We start from the raw sequence: 19,556 nt of genomic DNA, 5'->3' as shown, positions 1-19,556 counted from the left end.
GTTAACCTTTTATTCCCCTCCATTCCCTTTTGCTGCTCCAACCAGGATGGGATCCCCTTTCCATTTGAAGCAACAATTCCTGGGCTACAATTCAATGCACCATTACTTAAGAATAACACCCATGGAAAAGAGACGCCTGAGGGGGGACATGATTGAGACATACAAAATTATGCATGGGAAGGATAAAGTGGAGAGAGAGATGCTCTTTACACTCTCACAGAACACCAGAACCAGGGGACATCCACTCAAATTGAGTGTTGGGAGAGTTAGGACAGACAAAAGAAAATATTTCTTTATTCAGCATGTGGTTGGTCTGTGGAACTCCTTGCCACAGGATGTGGTGACGGCATCTGGCCTGGATGCCTTTAAAAGGGGATTGGACAAGTTTCTGGAGGAAAAATCCATTACGGGTTACAGGCTATGATGGGTATGTGCAACCTCCTCATTTTAGAAATGGGCTATGTCACATGCAAGGGAGGGCACCAGGATGCAGGTCTCTTGTTATCAGGTGTGCTCCCTGGGGCATTTGGTGGGGCTGCTGAGAGATACAGGAAGCTGGACTAGATGGGCCTATGACCTGATCCAGTGGGGCTGTTCTTATGTTCTTATGAAAGCAGTGGGTCTACTTCTGAGTAAAAAGGGTTGCAAATGTATGCAGCTGCATCTCTCTGCTGTGAACTGAATTGCACACTCCCAGTTATGTGTTATGGGTTGTATGTTGTACTTAGAGCTTCTGACTTAACATGCCAGACACCTTAAAGGTGGATTTGATTCCTGGTTCTCCTGCAGTGGTTGCCAAACTTTTTCACTTGCATATCCCTTGGCAGCCCATTTCCATAAATTGTACCCTTCATATTAGCAAAATATTTGTAATTAATAATACAAGCCCTCATCTCCTCTCAGACTTCAGGTATTCATCACATATTTTCTCTTTTTGTCTATTTGAAGAACAGAAGACTCAGCCTTTGCACTGTTTTGCACCAGAAGTGTGCTGAGAAATTCTGGGTGACTGATCACTTTCCATATTATGTTTCAGCTTTTTTACTGTGCTGGTTTTCAATCACTGGTTCATAGATGAATTGATGACCAAAAACTAGCTATTGGTGGGGCTTTCACAGCCAACTAGCTACCTCCCTTCCTGCCTTGCTGGTCCTTGCAAGACATTCCTGTCTTGCAAGGCATTCTGGAGCAGGACCTGCATTTTTCTGCCATTATTCCATTCTTTTTCAAGTACCCCTAAAGGTCCTGTTGAGTGTCCCTTGGAGTACATGAATACCAGGTTGGGAACCACTGATATGTTGTTTACAGTGCACTTACTCTGATAGTGTTTACAAAAAGGTGGTGAAGACCAGAATTTAAAAAGAATAAAAATGTATCTTATGATCTTTTACTATGTTTTTAATAAATGAGAGGCTACAGTCTTAGGTAACAATTAGTGGTAGGTTTTTTTTCAGGAACTGGCCTGGGGTAAAATCAGACAAAACTATAGTCAGACACCCCCCCCCCTAAGTTTAACCCCCGACTTATTCAAGGGTCATAGAAAATTCCATGATTGTTGGCTCAAAACCTGCCCTTGACTTATCTGTGGGGTCAACTTATAGGCGAGTGTCTGCGGTGCTTCTGACATGGCTCTTAAGAGCAGTATCTCTTGAGATACTGTCTATGACATTTTTATATAGATAACTGCTTGTCAATTTCATGTCAATTTCATTCTGGAAAGGGAGAGAGGCAGCATGTTAGCCCATCTTCCTTGCTTTGAAAGCATGAGCATTGATGCAGCCCTTAGAATCAGGGCAAAATATTTTAAGCACATTTCTATGCCCTAGATGGTTCATATCAGAGCAATATTTTCTGTCTTACAATAATATTTGCTAAATGCATATTTTACAAGATCATTTTGCTAAGCCAATCCAAGCATTATAGAAGATATATGGGGGGAGGGAAACAGGCAAATTGTATGTTGCTGCAAAATAAGAACCTGGTAGTTGAACTGGGACTATTAGTACATTTGAATTCCACCCTATGACTTTTAAATATCCAGCAAAAAAACCATCAAAAATAATACAGTGAAAGGGAAAATGTAAGGCAAGTGAGTAGAGGCAAGAATCAGACCAGGATACAAGATGCATAGAGGAAGCTTCCTTATACTGACTATATGTCAACTCTAACTGGGAATGGCTTTCCAGGGTTTTAGGAAGGAGTTTCTCTTTGACCCATGGAGATGTCTGAGATTAAGTCCAAGATGTTTTGCATGTAAAAAACACACTCTAACACTGACCTATAGCTGCTCCTTAACTCATTACAATTCTATGCATAGAACCTGGCAATAAGTCCCATCAACTCAGTGGGACTTATGTAGGAATGCATAGGAATTAGAGTGGAGTTTGGAATTCAGATAGCAGGAGGCTGGTTCAGATAGTGATTTCCTCTGACTCAGGGCCCAATCCTATCCAACTTTCCAGGACCGATGCAGCCCCCAAGGTAAGGGAATAAATGTTCCCTTACCTTGACGAGGCCTCTGTGACTGCCGCCACTGTAGAATGCTGTGCACACCCTGTTGGCATGGCTTCATCACTGCTGGAAAGTTAAATAGGATTGGATCCCTCAGAATCCTAAAGTTCCCCAGGTAAAAACTAACCGAGTAGTTTTCTTGGGAGTACACTACTTTTGTTAATGTTAGCTCTTTCTCAGTGAAAAAGTGACATTTTCAGCTTACCAAACCTAGAAGGATTTGGAAATCATATTAATTCATTTTTTAAAGATGGGGAGCAAATCTTTAGGAACCAATATGAACTTAGCAATTTGAACAGTTTGACTGCCTCTTGAAAACGTCATTCAGCAAAAAAAGCCCCTTGAGGGATGATGATGAATTTTTGATTCAGACTCTACTGACCTCAACATGTCAAGACAAAAATTCACTTGTAATCAAACTATAAAATAATTGACATCATGATGGTATTTTGCTTCTAGTCATTCTAAAACTATAAAATAATCCAGTTTTGACATTGTGTATTTTTGATGGAAACAGCTTCTACAGGTACGGGCTCATGGGATATGTCACCCTAGACAAATATACATCTTATCCTCATTTCATCACAAAGGGATTTTAATATAATACCACTGATGCAAGCATATCGCTTTTGTATATCAAATAGTAATAATGCAGCAGACTAAGAAATGATCTGACCCAAAGCCACATCTAGTTGCATTAGAAAAGCAACAAAATGGGTCCTGGGGCGACTTAGACAATCAATTTCCATGAAGTGTACTTTCAAAGAAAGCAGTCTGTGAAATCATGTGTTTTTCAAGGCTATACAGTTGCCTCACTCAACATTTATAATTCTAAGCATGTTTACACAAAGGTAAAATCCAATGAGTTCAATGGGACTTAGGACCCAATCCTATCCAATTTTCCAACATTGATGCAGCCGTGCTAACGTGGCAGGTGCTGAGTCCTGCGGTGGTGGTGGTGGTGGGAATCCCAGAGGCTTCCTCAAGGTAAGGGAACATTTATTCCCTTACCTAGGGGCTGCAATGCGGCTGCATCAGCACTGGAAAATTGATGGGATTGGACCTTCCTGGGACAGTAACTGGCAACTAAAGTCAGACATGCACTAGGGGGAATTTGCTTGAAATCTGCACACATTTTGCCAGCAGCTCTTGTGGACAAATAGTAGTGTCAAACTGGGCAATTTAGCTGGCACAAGTCTGAGTGGACTTCGGAAGGCAAATCAAAGCCTGGAAGGGGGACAACGCTGCAGACACGACCCCTTCCAGGTCTTGTTCATCTCCCTGTTCTGCCCTCATCGCCTCCTTGTTCTACCCACTCCCCTTCTCCTGCCTTTATTCGATTCACCTTCCTGGGTCCGGTCCTCACACACTGCTTCCAAGTTGCGGCAACTCTTAAAGTGCTCCCTGGTGGCATGCTGCAACCCCCTGCTGGAACCATAGACCCTTCCAGTGTGCCAGCGAAAACCTCCATAGGATTGGCCTGTAAGACTGGCAACTTCTCCTCATTAACAAAAAGCATCAGCAGAAAGGGAGATCAAAATCAAGATCAGACTGTACAAAGAATTTGTAAAATAAATATCTTTTTGAATTGAATTGTCGACAGCTTTATTACAACTTACAACCCACTAGAGTTATATGTTTCAGCCTGTATTGTTCTATATCCACACACACACACACACCATGTTTCTTGTACTGTAATAAAACACCTGAAATAATTCAGCTGCACTACAAGAAGTTTCCTATGCTCGTGCAAAGGTTCACAAAAAAGCATTAGTAATCTTCTCTTGCCACTCACAATTATTTGGGCAAAGTTAATGTATACACCTCGCTTTCTCTTTTTAGTGGAAATACACAATACTGAACCTAGAAATCATGTTCCATAATATGCAAGTAGCCAAAGCGTTCCTAATTCAAGTAAACTATGGGACTAGGTATACCTTAAAACAGAATCTGAGAGTAAAACAGAAAGATTTCCATAAGGGTAGCAACACCAACATACATAATTACTACTGTAATTATCTGGATTAGGTCTCTCTATAAGCTAGTCTAAAATCCTGATGCTCAGGAGGCAAAAAATGCAATAAATTATCCAAGGCCAAAAGTATTTTTTGGAAGGATAAGCACAGTTATTTATAACAAAGAAATGTGTCACAATAATTAAGACATTCCCAAAAATATATTTAGACTTGATTACAGGCAGCTTTAATAATTAACAAAATTAAATTCAAATGGAGGGGCAGGGAAAAATACTATAATGAGAATTCTATCTTCAGATTTTTATCAACATGCCACTGATTTGTTTGGAAAATATGTTAAGGGAAAATTAGTAAGAGTTCATAATAAACTGCCATTTTAACATTTCATGTAGTTTTTTTTATTACTGAAGTTCCGAACTTGCACAATATTGGTGTCTAATGCGCAACACTTTTACTGTATATACTTTACCGGAGGAGATGCAAGCCATCCAAATTTTTCTTCCAATTTGTTCATATCTTTGTCAAATGCATTTAGGAACCTATAGCGAAGATGTTGATCATCAGCTAAATGAAACTGTCTCCTAGCGTAATGGTAGCTTTCGTTATTGCCTTGCCTGGGGAAGTCTAACCATTCTGGATGCCCAAACTCATTACCTACAATGTGAGAAAAAAAAAATTAAAAGGCATGTGGTTATAAATGGATCTGCAACAGTTAACACCACTACCATATAATGAAATGCATTATTCAAAGAAAGCATTGAAATTACATTTTACCTATTTTTTTTAATGATCTTACAATTGAAAGGTGGTCATTGTGCTTAAGATCACAAGAAACTAATGAGGAAGTTGAGAGATGCTACAACAGAGTCATTAACAAGAAAGGCTTTGCAAAACTGCAAAATCAAAATCATCAAAATCTCCCCCTTGACTACTTGTAACTCTTTCCCAGTACAGGCAGCAGTTCCCACTGTTCAACAAAACCCATGTAGTTTCATTAAAAACCATGAGAAAAATCAGCAAAATGTTTTATTTCTAACAATAAAAGTAATGCTTAAAACCAATTTCAGCTCATTTGGAGTGCAATTAATGCAAATCAGTTCTTATATTGAGCATGTGTACAACAGACTGGCATACCTTGTAACCCACCAAGTCAATCCACCACCACTTATTGCGCCACACTGTATCCCAATAAACCACCTATTTTTTCCTGACTGTTGGGACTGGGAACATATGCACGTGGGCTGCTCCAAAAGACTGACTGTAGAAAATGGTAATGGTTGCAAGCAACTATAAGTCTGCTGAATAAAGGCAGACAAGGTTGGCCTGAGTTTATACTGTTCTAAGAAGAACATTATGGAGGACTGATGAGGCAGTCCTTTCACTACATCTATGACATTTTGAAGGTAAAAGTAAAAACAAAAACAAAAATTTGACATGAGGTTGACTTGACAAGCTTACATGTCTAGGCAATTATGTCATTAAGCATAAATTATGTCATTAAGTGACATCATTAAGTAGGTTATGACAAGAAATAAGCACTTTGTTCTCATCTAGGAACTCATTAGCTGCAGAAGAGAAACTATGCAGAACTTGATCATATTTTCAAGATATGGGAGAGCCTAATTATCACATGGGACACCTTTTTAGTAGTGCTGCTTCTGAAGAGCAATGTTCCCTCTAATTTTTTCTCCCCTACCATGTGGCAGAGTTAATCTGAGCAGTACATAACCACTGCCATCTTAAAATGGACAAGGCCTGTCATGATCACACCACACACATCTTCTGATCCTCCCACAAGCAGCACTACCCTCTAATGCTCCCTCCCTCAGTCACCATAAGCTGGCCCTAAGTTAATGACTTCCTTAGAAACATCACTTCTATCAGTGATCTGCACTCAAGTTGGGCTGCTAAACACCACTTCTATCAGTGATAGAAGTGCACACCTTGCCTGACTCCAGCCAGCTTGAGAGAGATTATACAAGAAAGGAAAAAGATACATTGGCAGCCACTTCTTTCAGCTCCCATTACAACTGCTGCACTGCCAAGGAGTCACTTCACAGCTCATTCGCAGCTCAATTATCACAAGCCCAATTATCATGCTGGCCTGATAAGGAGCTCTGAGAGCCTCAGGCCTTACATTTGACACCCCTGCTTACAGGATTCCATACCAAGATAAAATTTCAGACTTTTTTCCAACTTAATGGCACATAGTTTTCTATGTTCTGCTTTTGTAAAGAATCTGAACACATACAGCAGTAAGTCTGTAAGTTACATTGCAAAGATTTAAAAGAAAAAAAAAAACATACCAAAGAAAAACTCACCACAGATACTTGCCTATAAATCAGTCTCACAGATAATTTGAGGACAGGGTTTGAGCCAAAATCGTGGAAAGTTACATGACACTCAGATAAGTCGGGGGGGGGGGTTAAACTTAGGGGGCTGTCTGACTATAGCTTTATCTAATTTTACCTGAGGCCAGATCCTGAAAAATAACCTAAGGTTATTTGTTACCTTTGGTATATTGTTACCTAGGTAAATTGTTACCTAAGAACTGTACAGCCTCTAATTTATTAAAAATATAGTAAAAGATCATAAGATACCTTTTTATTCTTTAACTTTTTTAATTCTCGTCTACACAACCCTTTTGTAAACACTATCAGAGTAAGTGCACTGTAAACAACATACCAGTAGAACAGTGGTTCCCAACCTGGGGTACATGTACCCACAGGGTAACTTGACAAGACCTTTCAGGGTGCTTGAAAAAGAACTGAATAATTGCAGAAAAAGGCAGGTAGCACTCCAGAACGCCTTGCAGGGGTAGCAAGGCAGGAAGGGAGGTAGCTAGTTGGCTGTGAAAGCCCCACTAATAGCTAGTTTTTGGTGATCAATTCATGTATGAATCAGTGATTGAAAACCAGCACAGCAAAAAGTTGAAAGATAAAATGGAAAGTGATCAGTCACCAAGAATTTCTCAAGATGCTTCATGACAAGCATAGTCTCCTATTCTTCAAAGATAAAAAGAGAAAATACTGTGATGAATACATGACATATAGGTTTTCATATAGAGGAGATGAGGGCTTATATTATTAATTATAAACATTTAGGTAATATCAGGGGTACAATTTATGGAAATAGGCTGCCAAGGGGGTACGACAGTGAAAAAAGGTTGGGAACCACTGCAGGAGAACCATTAATCAAATTCTTCTTTAAGGTGCCCGGTGTGTTAAGCCAGAGGCTCCACATATAACATTTAACACATAACTGGGAGCGTGCAATTCAATTCACAGCAGAGAGACAAACAGCAAGGAATAAATGTGACCAAGTGCAGCTGCACATAGTTGCAGCCCTATTTACTCAGAAGTAGACCCATTGCTTTCCATGGGTGTTATTCTTAAGAAATGTTGCACTGAATTGTACCCTGGGACTTTGCTTCAAATGCAAACGAGGATTACATCCTGGTGTTTAAAAAACAGACCTCTGCCAAGCGTTTGCAAAATGGAATGAGGCTGCAGCAGGGTCTGCTAAAGAGATGGAGGATTGCTTGATTTAAACGGAAGCCTTTAGCCCTTTTCTCAGGAGGAGAATAAAAGGTTAACTATGGCTGGAGTTTGCCAGGGAGGTCACTGTAGAGATTAATAGCCCTCTAATTATCTCTGCATTGCTTTTCCAGTACCTTGACTTGCTTGAAAAGCCCTGGACCAAGTGACCTTGCAGGTGATCATCACCTTGCAGATAAGGCAAGGTGATGATCTAAGTTTGATTTATTGGCAGAAATTTCTTGCCCTACAAGAAAGTATCTATGGTAATTTTTCTGATTCACATACACTCTGCATTTTTATAGAGTTATCTGGAAGATGCTCTCCCTTTCCTGACTGAGTGAAAACTACAAAGAGAGAAACAATAGCAGGACAATAAATGACATTCATTTAAGCTGATCCTTCTTCACCCACTGGTTAGAACCTAAAGTTGTTGTAATGATAGTGACATCAACAATGAGTAGGGCTGCTGCTAGTCATGAAATCAACATCTGCTGAATGAATCAGTAGAATCTACTGATCTACTTCATATGAAGTATAACAAGGCTAGTAAAGTGCAAACCAAAGCTCTAAGAACAAAGGGTTCATATTTTCCCATACAACCATGGGGATATTTCTGTGTGGACGTGCAGGGCGTGTACACAGGCACATTGTGTTTCTACATCACAGAAGATCTGTACTTGATAGATTATATATCAAGGTTGCAATCCTATACACATTTACCTGAATGTAAGCCCCTTGAACACAGCAGGACTTGCTTTTGAGTAATCTTGTATAAGATTGTGAGGTTCGTTAGTCATGACTTATTTTGTATTGGCAACCTTCAGTCTCGAAAGACTATGGTATCGCGCTCTGAAAGGTGGCTCCGGCACAGCGTCCAGTGTGGCTGAAAAGGCCAATCCGGGAGTGACAATCCCTTCCGCACCGGGAGCAAGTGCAGTCTGTCCCTGGTCTGTCTCCCTGGCTATGGGCCTTTCTTCTTTGCCTCTTAGCCTCAGACTGCTGGCAAAGTGTCTCTTCAAACTGGGAAAGGCCATGCTGCACAGCCTGCCTCCAAGCGGACCGCTCAGAGGCCAGGGTTTCCCACTTGTTGAGGTCCATCCCTAAGGCCTTCAGATCCCTCTTGCAGATGTCCTTGTATCGCAGCTGTGGTCTACCTGTAGGGCGCTTTCCTTGCACGAGTTCTCCATAGAGGAGATCCTTTGGGATCCGGCCATCATCCATTCTCACGACATGACCAAGCCAACGCAGGCGTCTCTGTTTCAGCAGTGCATACATGCTAAGGATTCCAGCACGTTCCAGGACTGTGTTGTTTGGAACTTTGTCCTGCCAGGTGATGCCGAGAATGCGCCGGAGGCAGCGCATGTGGAAAGCGTTCAGTTTCCTCTCCTGTTGTGAGCGGAGAGTCCATGACTTGCTGCAGTACAGAAGTGTACTGATTTCAAATGGACAATCACGAAAAGTTTAGAAGACAACTCAATAATAGAGCAGATTGATCATAGCCTCTGAGAAACCACATGACATCGCAATGTACTGCTGACTTGGTTATCAACTTCATAATCGTTGTTATTAAAGCTACAACTAAAAAAAATGTTCAGGACTTAAAAGTGGCGAATAAAGACCACGTCACACATATCAGTTCTTAGATGCAAACATAAGATGCTTTGGCAGTAAACCAGAACAGTCATTAGCAAGTCCCACTGATTTTGAGATGGCTTACACCCTTCAAGGGTAAACATGAAAGAAACAAAGTGTGCAAACACATTTGTTACATTCAGTCATACTCATAAGTTGTGATTGGCTCTGTTGAACATACAAGGTGGCAAACCAAGATTTAGCTTTGTGCAATATGTGGAATACTTCTAACACAATGGTGAACATACAGTATTAAAAATTACAACCCTTCTAGCAAACTATGCTAGAGTTCCCTTTCTTATACAACCAGCAGCTTTAAGACGCGGGTAACTAAATACTTCTGTTCAGAGCTCTGAATACTACTGGGATTTCTTTCCTTGTAATTAATTTCTTCTTACTTCCCCCCCCCCCACCTTCCTGTCTCTATGTAAAAAGGTCCAAACTATAAACTTACAAGAAGCCAGCTGGTACAAGTGATGCAATGTGAGACAATGATACTAATTGGGAAAGGGAAGAAGGAAATGCCATTAGCTCAACATTTTGATTAGTGGATGTTTTTTATTTCACAAAACTGTTATGCATACTAATTTTACCTAGGTATTAATTGAAGTCTATCACTGCCTACATGTGCATTTGTGAATTATGGTTTTCTATACAGACATTAATGAATAAATTGATATATATTTTTTAAAAGAATCTAATGATGTATTGTAAGGGGATCCTATTAGTGCCTGGTTCATTGTGCTGACAGTTTACCAGTCATGCATTTAGATGGCTTACTATAAATACATTTTAAACTCTTGCATAAATTACTTGGCAGCCTTTTGTTAGCGCCGGTTAATGCTTAGTGGAGGCCCACAGGACTGTTCAAATTGCGTTGATCTTTTTCCTTTTCAGACGGTTTTGATAGCAGTTCTATACACCAGGGGTCTCCTAAATAGCAAGGCTAAACTACTGAAACAAAAAGGTCAATAGAGTTGCATTGCAAAAGAAGCAATGTTATTTATGTATCCAAGAGGAAAAATGGTGCCACCACTTAAGAATTAAAGGGAAGGAAAATTTCTGTAGCGCTGTCCATGCTCAGTTCAGAGTTAGTGCAAGATTTAATTATAAAAACAAAGCGGAGTTTAGAAAAAAGAAAAAAGAATACATTTCCTTGCTAAAAAGGTCACCAAAGTAATTATTAAACACAAAACATATTCTGGTTTAATCTATTGGCTTTCAGCTACTGGATTATGATCCAAACTGAGTGGCGTCCCAACCAAACGGATCACACCATCATTATTTTCTTGTTTCTTTGTTGGGAAGTCATAAGCCATTACTACATAAGAAAATAACATCCATTTAAAAAGTCATCCATACAACTAGTTCACAATCTATACAAGCAGTGAAAGTAACTTGCAGTTGCCATAGCAGAGATGGGTACTTTCAATGCACCTATTTTACTATTAGCAAGCAAGTAATTCATGTTTTGGTCATCAGATTTGACCACTGAGCTTTGCTCTCCAATAACAAGAATTTCAGACTAGGATGCTCAGGTATGGAATAAAATGTATAATAATTTTTTCTACTGTATTGTGGCCACAAACACTATGATACCAATCTAGGATTACTGGTGCATCACCTGCAAGAGAAAGGATGAAGGATGGACTCAAGAGAGCAGAAAAATTAAATTAAATTAAAATGGGTTCCATCTTGTAGATTGTGGAAGAAGGTAGCCTATAAGTTTGAAAACAGTTTTTAGTCACTTCATGTGGAGCGGTTTAAGCAGGTCTGTATACAACTTGACATGCTCTATTGAGATTTAAAAGAGATGACTCTACATCTAAGAAAAGATAGGATGGCCCTTCCTCTAAGGTTCTTCTAGTATCTGCAACTGATTTTTCTTATTGGTGCTTATTGCCCATCCAAATATGAAGATTGTTCACTCAGTAACTCAGCTGGAGCTTTGAACAGCTAATGCTGTGTGGTGCCACTACTTGTGACCCATAAGCTAACTTTTTAAGGGAATTTATTAGACGCAGTCTTCTGAAACCCTGAAGTTTTACAAATTCTGTGAAGTCCATCTGGAGGCAACTATCTTCCACAAAAACAAACCAATCAGGCTAGCACCAACAGTACCAGTGACATCTGGTCCTATTGAGCAGAAAATCATGGATATTGAGTAATGTGTTTCCTGTAACCCTTCTAATGTGTATTTTGACAAGTATTTCTTTAGAGCATGTGAACTACTAGCATCACTCTCAATTTTCTGAACACTCATGGGGTTGAGATTGCCTGAACAGGTGGAGCTAGAATTAAATGTCACTGAAGTTGAAACCAAGGCACAGGATCCTACAGTGAACTAGGAAGATGGAAATATGAAGATTGAGACCTATCAAATCTTGTTTTTAAAATTAATTTTTTAATTATTTTCCAATATAAATAAACACATAACAAACACAAACTCAATACACAACACACACAAAAAACCACAAAAACATACAAAAACATGTTGAAGGGTGCAGGCAATCATATATCAATATATCTAATCAATCAATACATATCTTCTAATCTTGTTCCTCTTCTAGTTTAACCTCTTAATATCATTTATCTATCATATCAAATGCTGTATAATATATCATGTATACAATATATTCATCTAAATGCCCTATCTTATACATCTACAACTTCATTTTCAACCAAGCATAAAATGGTCTCCATTGCTCTATCTTACACTGTTGATCCAAAATCTCTGTAAGCCTATTCATTATTTTCTCTATTAATTCATCTTTTGTTGGAATTTTAATATCTTTCCAGTATCTAGTATATAAAATCCTTGCAGCAGTTAATATCATAATAACTAAATACACATCATTTTCTTTATAATATCTAAGGTGATATTAAGTAAAAATAACTCTGGTTTCAGTGGTATTGTAAATCCAACAATCTCTTGTATTAGATTCCTTATCATTTTCCAGTATACTTGCATTTTTTTACATGTCCACCACAAATGAAAAAAGACCTATCTTTTTATAGACCTAAAGATCTTTTAAATCCTTTAGACCTTTCAAAGACCTATCAAATCTTTAGTCCTGCTGAGCGTCTTTAAATCTAGGTTGGTGTCTAGTTTCTTTTGTCAGTGTAGAATATAACTGCCAGAGGCTGTATATATAGAGTGGGGAAAAGCATGATTCAATCCACAACATCTTTACACTTGATTAAATCCTCCCCCAAATCAGCAATGCTTATTCTTGAGTTTTGGAAATAATGAGTGTTTATTCCTGCAGTCACAGTAGAATCATTACAATTCAAAAGTCAAATGAGTTTGCATTGTTTTGTTTTTGTAAGTCATACAGTCCTTCAAATACATAGTTAATCTGAAGAGTGTGCATGCCCCCCCCCACTCTTAGCACTGATCTGAGAAAGCAGTTCCTCTAAAACTGCCATCAGCTTACCTACATAGCCCAGGGATCCACCTGATACTTAATTATACTACAAAGGGAACTGAAATCGGTGTCAAAATTGACAGGCAACAAAGCTATCTGGGAGCTTTGCAACTTGGTGCAAAAATGTGCAAAACAACCCTGTCAAGATATTCTTGCAAATTCCTGCAGACTAGCTGGCTCCAAAAAAGAGCCATTAAAAATTGTCATTTTTTTAAAATAGAAGACTTTTGAACATCCCAAGTGACAGATGTCAAGCTTCATGAATACATTAATATTCATGAAGCAACAGACATTCAAAAATTACAAACCAGGGTAATTTATATCCTTATTCTGACGCTGTTACCAAAAAGCTTCAGACATGAAGAGACTATGAAATTCCAACATTTTATATAGCACAATGCTTCATCCCCATTTAAAAAAAATTGACAACAGGGAAAGATGCACATTTATTGATAAATAGAGTTTACCACTGGCAAAAGAGACTATGATGACAGAAAATAAGTTGGAGAAAAGATCAAAGAAATATATCAAGCTTGGTACATAGGAAGTGGTAGTGCCCTAGCTTGGGAACAGACAATTCCCTTAGGATCTTTTTAGGCCACTGGTTTATTGCATAGGGAATATACAGTGTTTGTGAAGGATCCCATCATCATGTGGGGAAATTCCATTTCACCAGCTCACTATCTGCAATTCATGGTTAGTGAAAAAATATTTTCCAGCCTCAACTAGTGTGATCTGGAGTGCTGGATAAATTGGGGGCCTCCGAGTGTCAATAGCATTTTTTTGCCCATGTACCTGAGATCAATTTATTTCTGTTGTTTGCACAGCTATACCCGGAGTGCTTATACAGCCTTTAAAATATACAACAAGGCAAGAACTCTTTCCTTCAGATACAGCAACAGCAGAATTTCAAAATTAAACGCATTCCAAAGAGATTTCTGCTACAGCTACAGACTTAGTAACAAAGAAATTGGAAGCTCTTTGGCATGAACACCTTGCAGTTCAAGTGCTTTCCAGCCCATGTGAAAGCAGGCATAGTCTTTATAAATCAGCAACCACATACAAGTCGCAGCAGTGTTACCCTGCAAATCACTAATGCTCAGTGAAAACACACTATTCAAATGTGATCAGACAGATATCCAGCAGCGTTCTACAAGAATAGAAGATGTTGGAGGTAGCATAACTGATTCATGTTAAGAACTGAAAGCAGTTAGAGACAAACACAGTTCAAAACTCAATATGTTTACAAACACACACCCAGTGCTGCAGTGATTCTCTTGTGTATGGCAAGAATGTTGGAGGTACAGAATTGTGGTTCTTCATGTGTTCTCATGTTCCACAAGAGATCCCTTTGTATGTGGTAGAAGATTCATTATCCAGCATTACCTTCTTAGAAAAAGAGGAGGGATCTCCCCAAGTTCAATAGCAGATACATGTCCTCGTACTTAGCAAGCCTAAATATGTATGAAGAGAATAATCACAACTTCTCTTGAAGCTTAGCCCTGTCTCCCATTCCCTGCCTTTCCCTTTTGTTCCCTTGTGTTACTATTGGATCATGACCCCCCCCCCCTTAGATCAGGGACCAATATTCTGCGTGCAAAATGCCCTGCACGCAGATCGTACTAAATAGGCAAACAAAACCATCTCTGTGAGGACACGTGTACAAATAGAAGCAGTTATTAATGTGAACTGATAAAAGTTATCAGTCCTTGATCCAAATGTAAACAAAAGAGTTTAAGGATATCAGCAATATAGTAATGTGAATAACTCTGACGAAGCCGAGCATCATTTTGAACACTAGTATCCTTGGACTGAATCTCCAGAATTAAGAATGGGAACATCTTAAAACTCCTAACACAGCAGGAGAGTCCCAGTCAACAAAACTGCTACAGTCAGGACTAACATGTCAATTAAAAATGCCATTGTTGTGCACTATTAAACACTACCTCTTAGTTTTTGTAATTAAAGATATTAAAACCTACCAATGAAACCTACTGGGAAATACAGTATTGTATAGTCAATATATTTATAAACATATTCTCCCATTACTCTTGCCAACCAAATTAAACCAGCCCAGCTCAGTAATAACCTGCAGGTGAAGAAGGTTTAATATAGTCATAGAGTACACTTGACAAAAGGTTCCAGCACATAGATTTACTTCCTCTGCTGAAGTGAATTGTGAAGCCCATTTAATCAGAATCTCAAGGTACATATTGCAACACACAGCAGGTTGGACGGGTTGCTATGCCTTTTGGAATGAAAAAATGAACACATTATTTTTATCTTTTCTTTTTCCCCCCATTTCTTTTACAGAATTCTTGCAAGATAATTCATTAGAGGAGTACATTTACCTTTTTGGGCAAATGAAAACTTCCCAAATCTAATGTCCTTCCTTTTCAATAGGAGATTTTTTCCCCCTAGAACTACATTAATTTTAGCCCTTAGCAGAAAACATTTAATTTTTGATTGCATTCTTACCCCTCAGCAAATAATTTATGAGTCAACCCCTCAATAATTATTCATGGATATTCAAAGAGAGATGACATATTTGTATAGTATAGCATGGTACAGATGAAAAGAAATGCTGACTTCTGACACTTAAAAAATAAGACATATTTGGTCAAACTATTCCAATTGCTTTGGGACAAACACAGTACTATGGATGGGCTATTAACCATCTGTAAAATGAGACTGGGAGATGTACAAAGCACTAAATCCATATTTTGAGTGCATTTTAATTTCATCAAATACAAAGTACAAAACAACTGCAGAGACAGAAAATTGTCTATATGCAATTACACTCCACAGGTATTACTCTACCTAAAGAGACAATAAAAGTATCCTGTAATGAGATTTCTAAATATAAGTGAGACAAAGCAACATGTATAAGCAAAATAAATGACCCTTGTTGTATGGATAGCAGATGCAGGCTGGACATCTTATTCTGTTACTTTCCATATGCCGTTTTGTCAACATTTCATTGGAGGTAGGACAACTTGAACATGTTGTGACCATGTATAATAGATTCATTTGCAGAAATTGACTGAGCTCAGCAATATATGTAAGGTACTGGTTGGCAACCTTCCGTCTGGAAAGACTCTGGTATAAGCCTACAGCACCAGGTATTCCCAGGCGGTCTCCCATCCAAGTACTAACCAGGCCTGACCCTGCTTAGCTTCCAAGATCAGACAAGATCAGTCATGTGCAGGGTAACTGTAATATATTTTCTTCATCCTTTTCAATAACCATATGCAACACTTGTGACTTTTAGACAAAAACTGCTCTTGAAACAATGTAAGTAGCTGCAAGGAAAAGTGAAGGCTAGAAGCTAGTGGAGGCTAGAGGCTGAGAATGCTTCCCTCCTCTTGCAAATGGGAGCTAAATAGAGCTGAAAGGAGTTCAGCAAATGCATGTTTTAGAAGAGCATGTGAGGATCAATAATTCTCTCATTAACATCAGGTGAAAACTCAACAACCTGGGTTTTTGACACCTGATTCGTTGTTTTAATTTGTATTCCTATATATGCATATTTTTTTATTTAGAATTTCAGCCTCCAAACACTTCTACTGTCTTCTTGCATTCCTGGTTATTAAAATAGGGTAACACTTTCAACAGAATGTTTATTCAACCACTTGTGCTATTTTGGGGTGATCCTAGTTGCATGTTTGAAACTTCAGTAAATGCCAGATTCAAATTGCCTTCTTTTCCCCTGTTGCTTCTAGTATTTACCCTTTGGTTATTACGACCCACACCTGAATAGGAGTCATCATTTCAATTTCTCCAAAGCAGCTGCAACCCCAGATCATGTGCAGTGCAAGGGCCTTTGCAGCAGTATGAAAGCTGGGATGCCACCACATGTTTCTAGGCTGCTCGAGTAAACAGCCAGAAGTGTGGCGAGGGTGCCAGTGGCTCCTAGAGGCTGCAGTGGTGTCAATAAGTTGGTGAAGAGGGGGATGTTCAGGGTTGTATGTGAAGGGGGGGGAAGGGCACAGGGCAGGGAGTGGATCTTGATGGCAAAAGTGCACACCAGATTGACAATTTTCTAGCCTGCCTCATTCCCTTCCTTGGACATAGGCCAGTTACATAGCTGGTGTGGGACTGAGGAGACCCATACTTGGCCTGAAGCCCTACCCAGAAGTTTTTTTTTTTTTTAAGAGTTTGCTTAGAGTCATTTATTCTATCCATTAAAGTCCTGTTCATATGTTCTATAATGATGGCCAGTAACCATGGTTAGAGCTCAACCAAGGGATATGAGAGCAAAGCCCCATCCACTGGTAAAAAAGTACTCTATAGTTCTACCACCACTTGCCCTGGGTTCAATTTTTATCTACAGAGGCAAAAACTATTGCCTGAATTAAGAAATCACACTATAAATTCTACAGATCCAAGTAGGGCATAGAGTTTGCAATTTTTGACAGGACTCGGCAATTCCAAGAAAAAAATAAAACTTGAACAATTGATCTAGAACAATTGAACTAGATATGCAAGCTCCTGAACATGTCCTAAGCATGTTTCCTAAGCTCAGGACATTCCTAAGCATGTTTACTCAGAAGTAAGTATCACTGTGATCTATGGGGCTTACTCCAAGGTAATTCCAACCTAGCTTTTCATATCAAATAGTATCAAGGAACACACATTATCTTGATCATTAATTACACACACACCCACATGCTCCTATGCAGCATCTTATTTTTTAAATGAATCAAACTTTTGTATGCAGCTGTATTTGACAGGGAACATGTATTTGGGGAAAAGCCAAGATGGAATTTAAAACTAAGAAGCTTGTTTGAAGTGGAAAGATAAAAAGGGCAAGGGGGAGAAACAATGTGTGTTGTAAAAGAGGTTGATTGGAGGGTAGTAAATTCATATACTGACAGTCTAGAATATTGAGATACTGTATCAACTATTTTACATAAGGACTAACAGGATGTTATCAGATTCAGTCTCCGAAGGCAATCCTGGTACAGCATATGCTTTTTGTATGATACAAACCCTTTTATCTTTCTTCCCCCTGTATCTCTGACAAGGCAATACTTTGAAGCAGTAGCATTAAAGGGTTTTGACGATACAGTTAAGCAACGTTAGCCCATTCTCCACTTTTCATGCAATCGGGTTTGTTACAGGAAGGTGAAGATAGATTGAGGCCATTTGTCTTCCCAAAAACACTGCTTGATGGAAAGGCCAGAAGAGCTCATTCCAATGTCACTAGCCAAAGCTCAGGTCAATTTTATATTCTACCCACATCTTTCACGTACTTTTGTGCCTGTTGTGTTACAGGCAAAATATCAAATAAATTTCACCTCCAACAGGGACACTGATATCAGCTGGCATGACGGAAGATGCACATTATCTCACATGTAAAAGCAGTACTGCTTTCAGACCATGGGGCAGCTTCATAAGCAAACTGAGAAATACGACATTGACCATGGATGAGTCCATGACGCATTTATTCTTCCAGTCAAAAGCAAAAGACTAGGGATCTTCAACCTTAAAAAAAAAAAAATCAAAGTGTAACTTTTGTAAGTAACACCAGAGGTGGCAGCTGTGCACAGGAGTGAATGGTTTGCCCCACTCTGCTTTGCACCCCCTTTTTCAAAGGACACCACTTTATAGAGGCATCTTGAGGATGCACATCAACTGCACTGCGCTTACCTGCTTGAACTTGGTGTTCCGAAGGTTTGCGGATGACATAATATAACCATGTCTACCCTGACCTTCTGCGCGATTACATTGGTTTAAAAGAGTTAAGCTCCCATCTGGACTGACTCTGTTCAATGACCTTTGGCCCCCTCCATGCCCAGTTGCTTCATGTTTTCAGACGCAAGTGGTGAAAACATGTTTGCTTGTGAGAGTGCTAGATGGCTGGGCCTTGAGGGGTCGAAAGATAGCCAAACAAGCTTGGGCAGTATGCTGTCACCTCTACTAAGAGTAACTTCTCATGTGGCCCACACCATCTGCACCCCTGTTGTGATACTACTACCTCTTTTGAAGGATCAGGCAGCTGCAATATCATACCCTTCCTGCGGGTGCGCCACTGTCCCAGCATCTCTACTTCCAGAGAAGATGGGCTAGGCAGGGCAGTGCCCCAGGATTACCATGGTAGTTGGGCCAAACACAGTCTGCCATACTGTGAAATGCTACTCGTTGAAAAGAACTGCAATAGAGCAACAATGAAGAATGACCATCGAAGAAATGCCTTATAATTTGGCTCTCCAGGAACAGAACGCAGTCTGCTATACTGCAAACCACAAGGAACAGAATCACAGCAAACAGAGTAATTTAAAACAGGTACGTTTCAGATATATTACAAATTGTAATTTTTTTTTTAATTTTAAGAACATTAATAGAGAAGGGCAGTTGAAATTAATTAGACGTACAGCTGCAGACTAATCTCTTTTGTACAAATGTGATAGTTTCAATATCATGTGTATAGAAGAATAAGCTTTTCTTATGAAAGTTCTCACACAAAC

At 39.3% G+C, this 19,556-nt stretch overlaps 1 protein-coding gene across 2 annotated transcripts in view; it reads right to left on the bottom strand.

Annotated features, from left to right (window-relative positions):
* GBE1 (1,4-alpha-glucan branching enzyme 1) overlaps nucleotides 1-19,556 on the bottom strand; it is a 172,544-nt gene that overhangs the window by 30,631 nt on the left and 122,357 nt on the right. For both annotated transcript variants that reach the window (XM_066620517.1, XM_066620518.1), the window contains exon 13: nucleotides 4,957-5,141. In XM_066620517.1, the coding sequence (XP_066476614.1) occupies nucleotides 4,957-5,141 (185 nt within the window). The remainder of the gene's footprint in view (nucleotides 1-4,956; nucleotides 5,142-19,556) is intronic.

The sequence above is a fragment of the Tiliqua scincoides genome, chromosome 3 (assembly GCF_035046505.1).
Source record: "Tiliqua scincoides isolate rTilSci1 chromosome 3, rTilSci1.hap2, whole genome shotgun sequence".
In the NCBI taxonomy this organism is placed as follows: domain Eukaryota; kingdom Metazoa; phylum Chordata; class Lepidosauria; order Squamata; family Scincidae; genus Tiliqua; species Tiliqua scincoides.
This window is presented reverse-complemented; position numbering and strand designations above follow the sequence as displayed.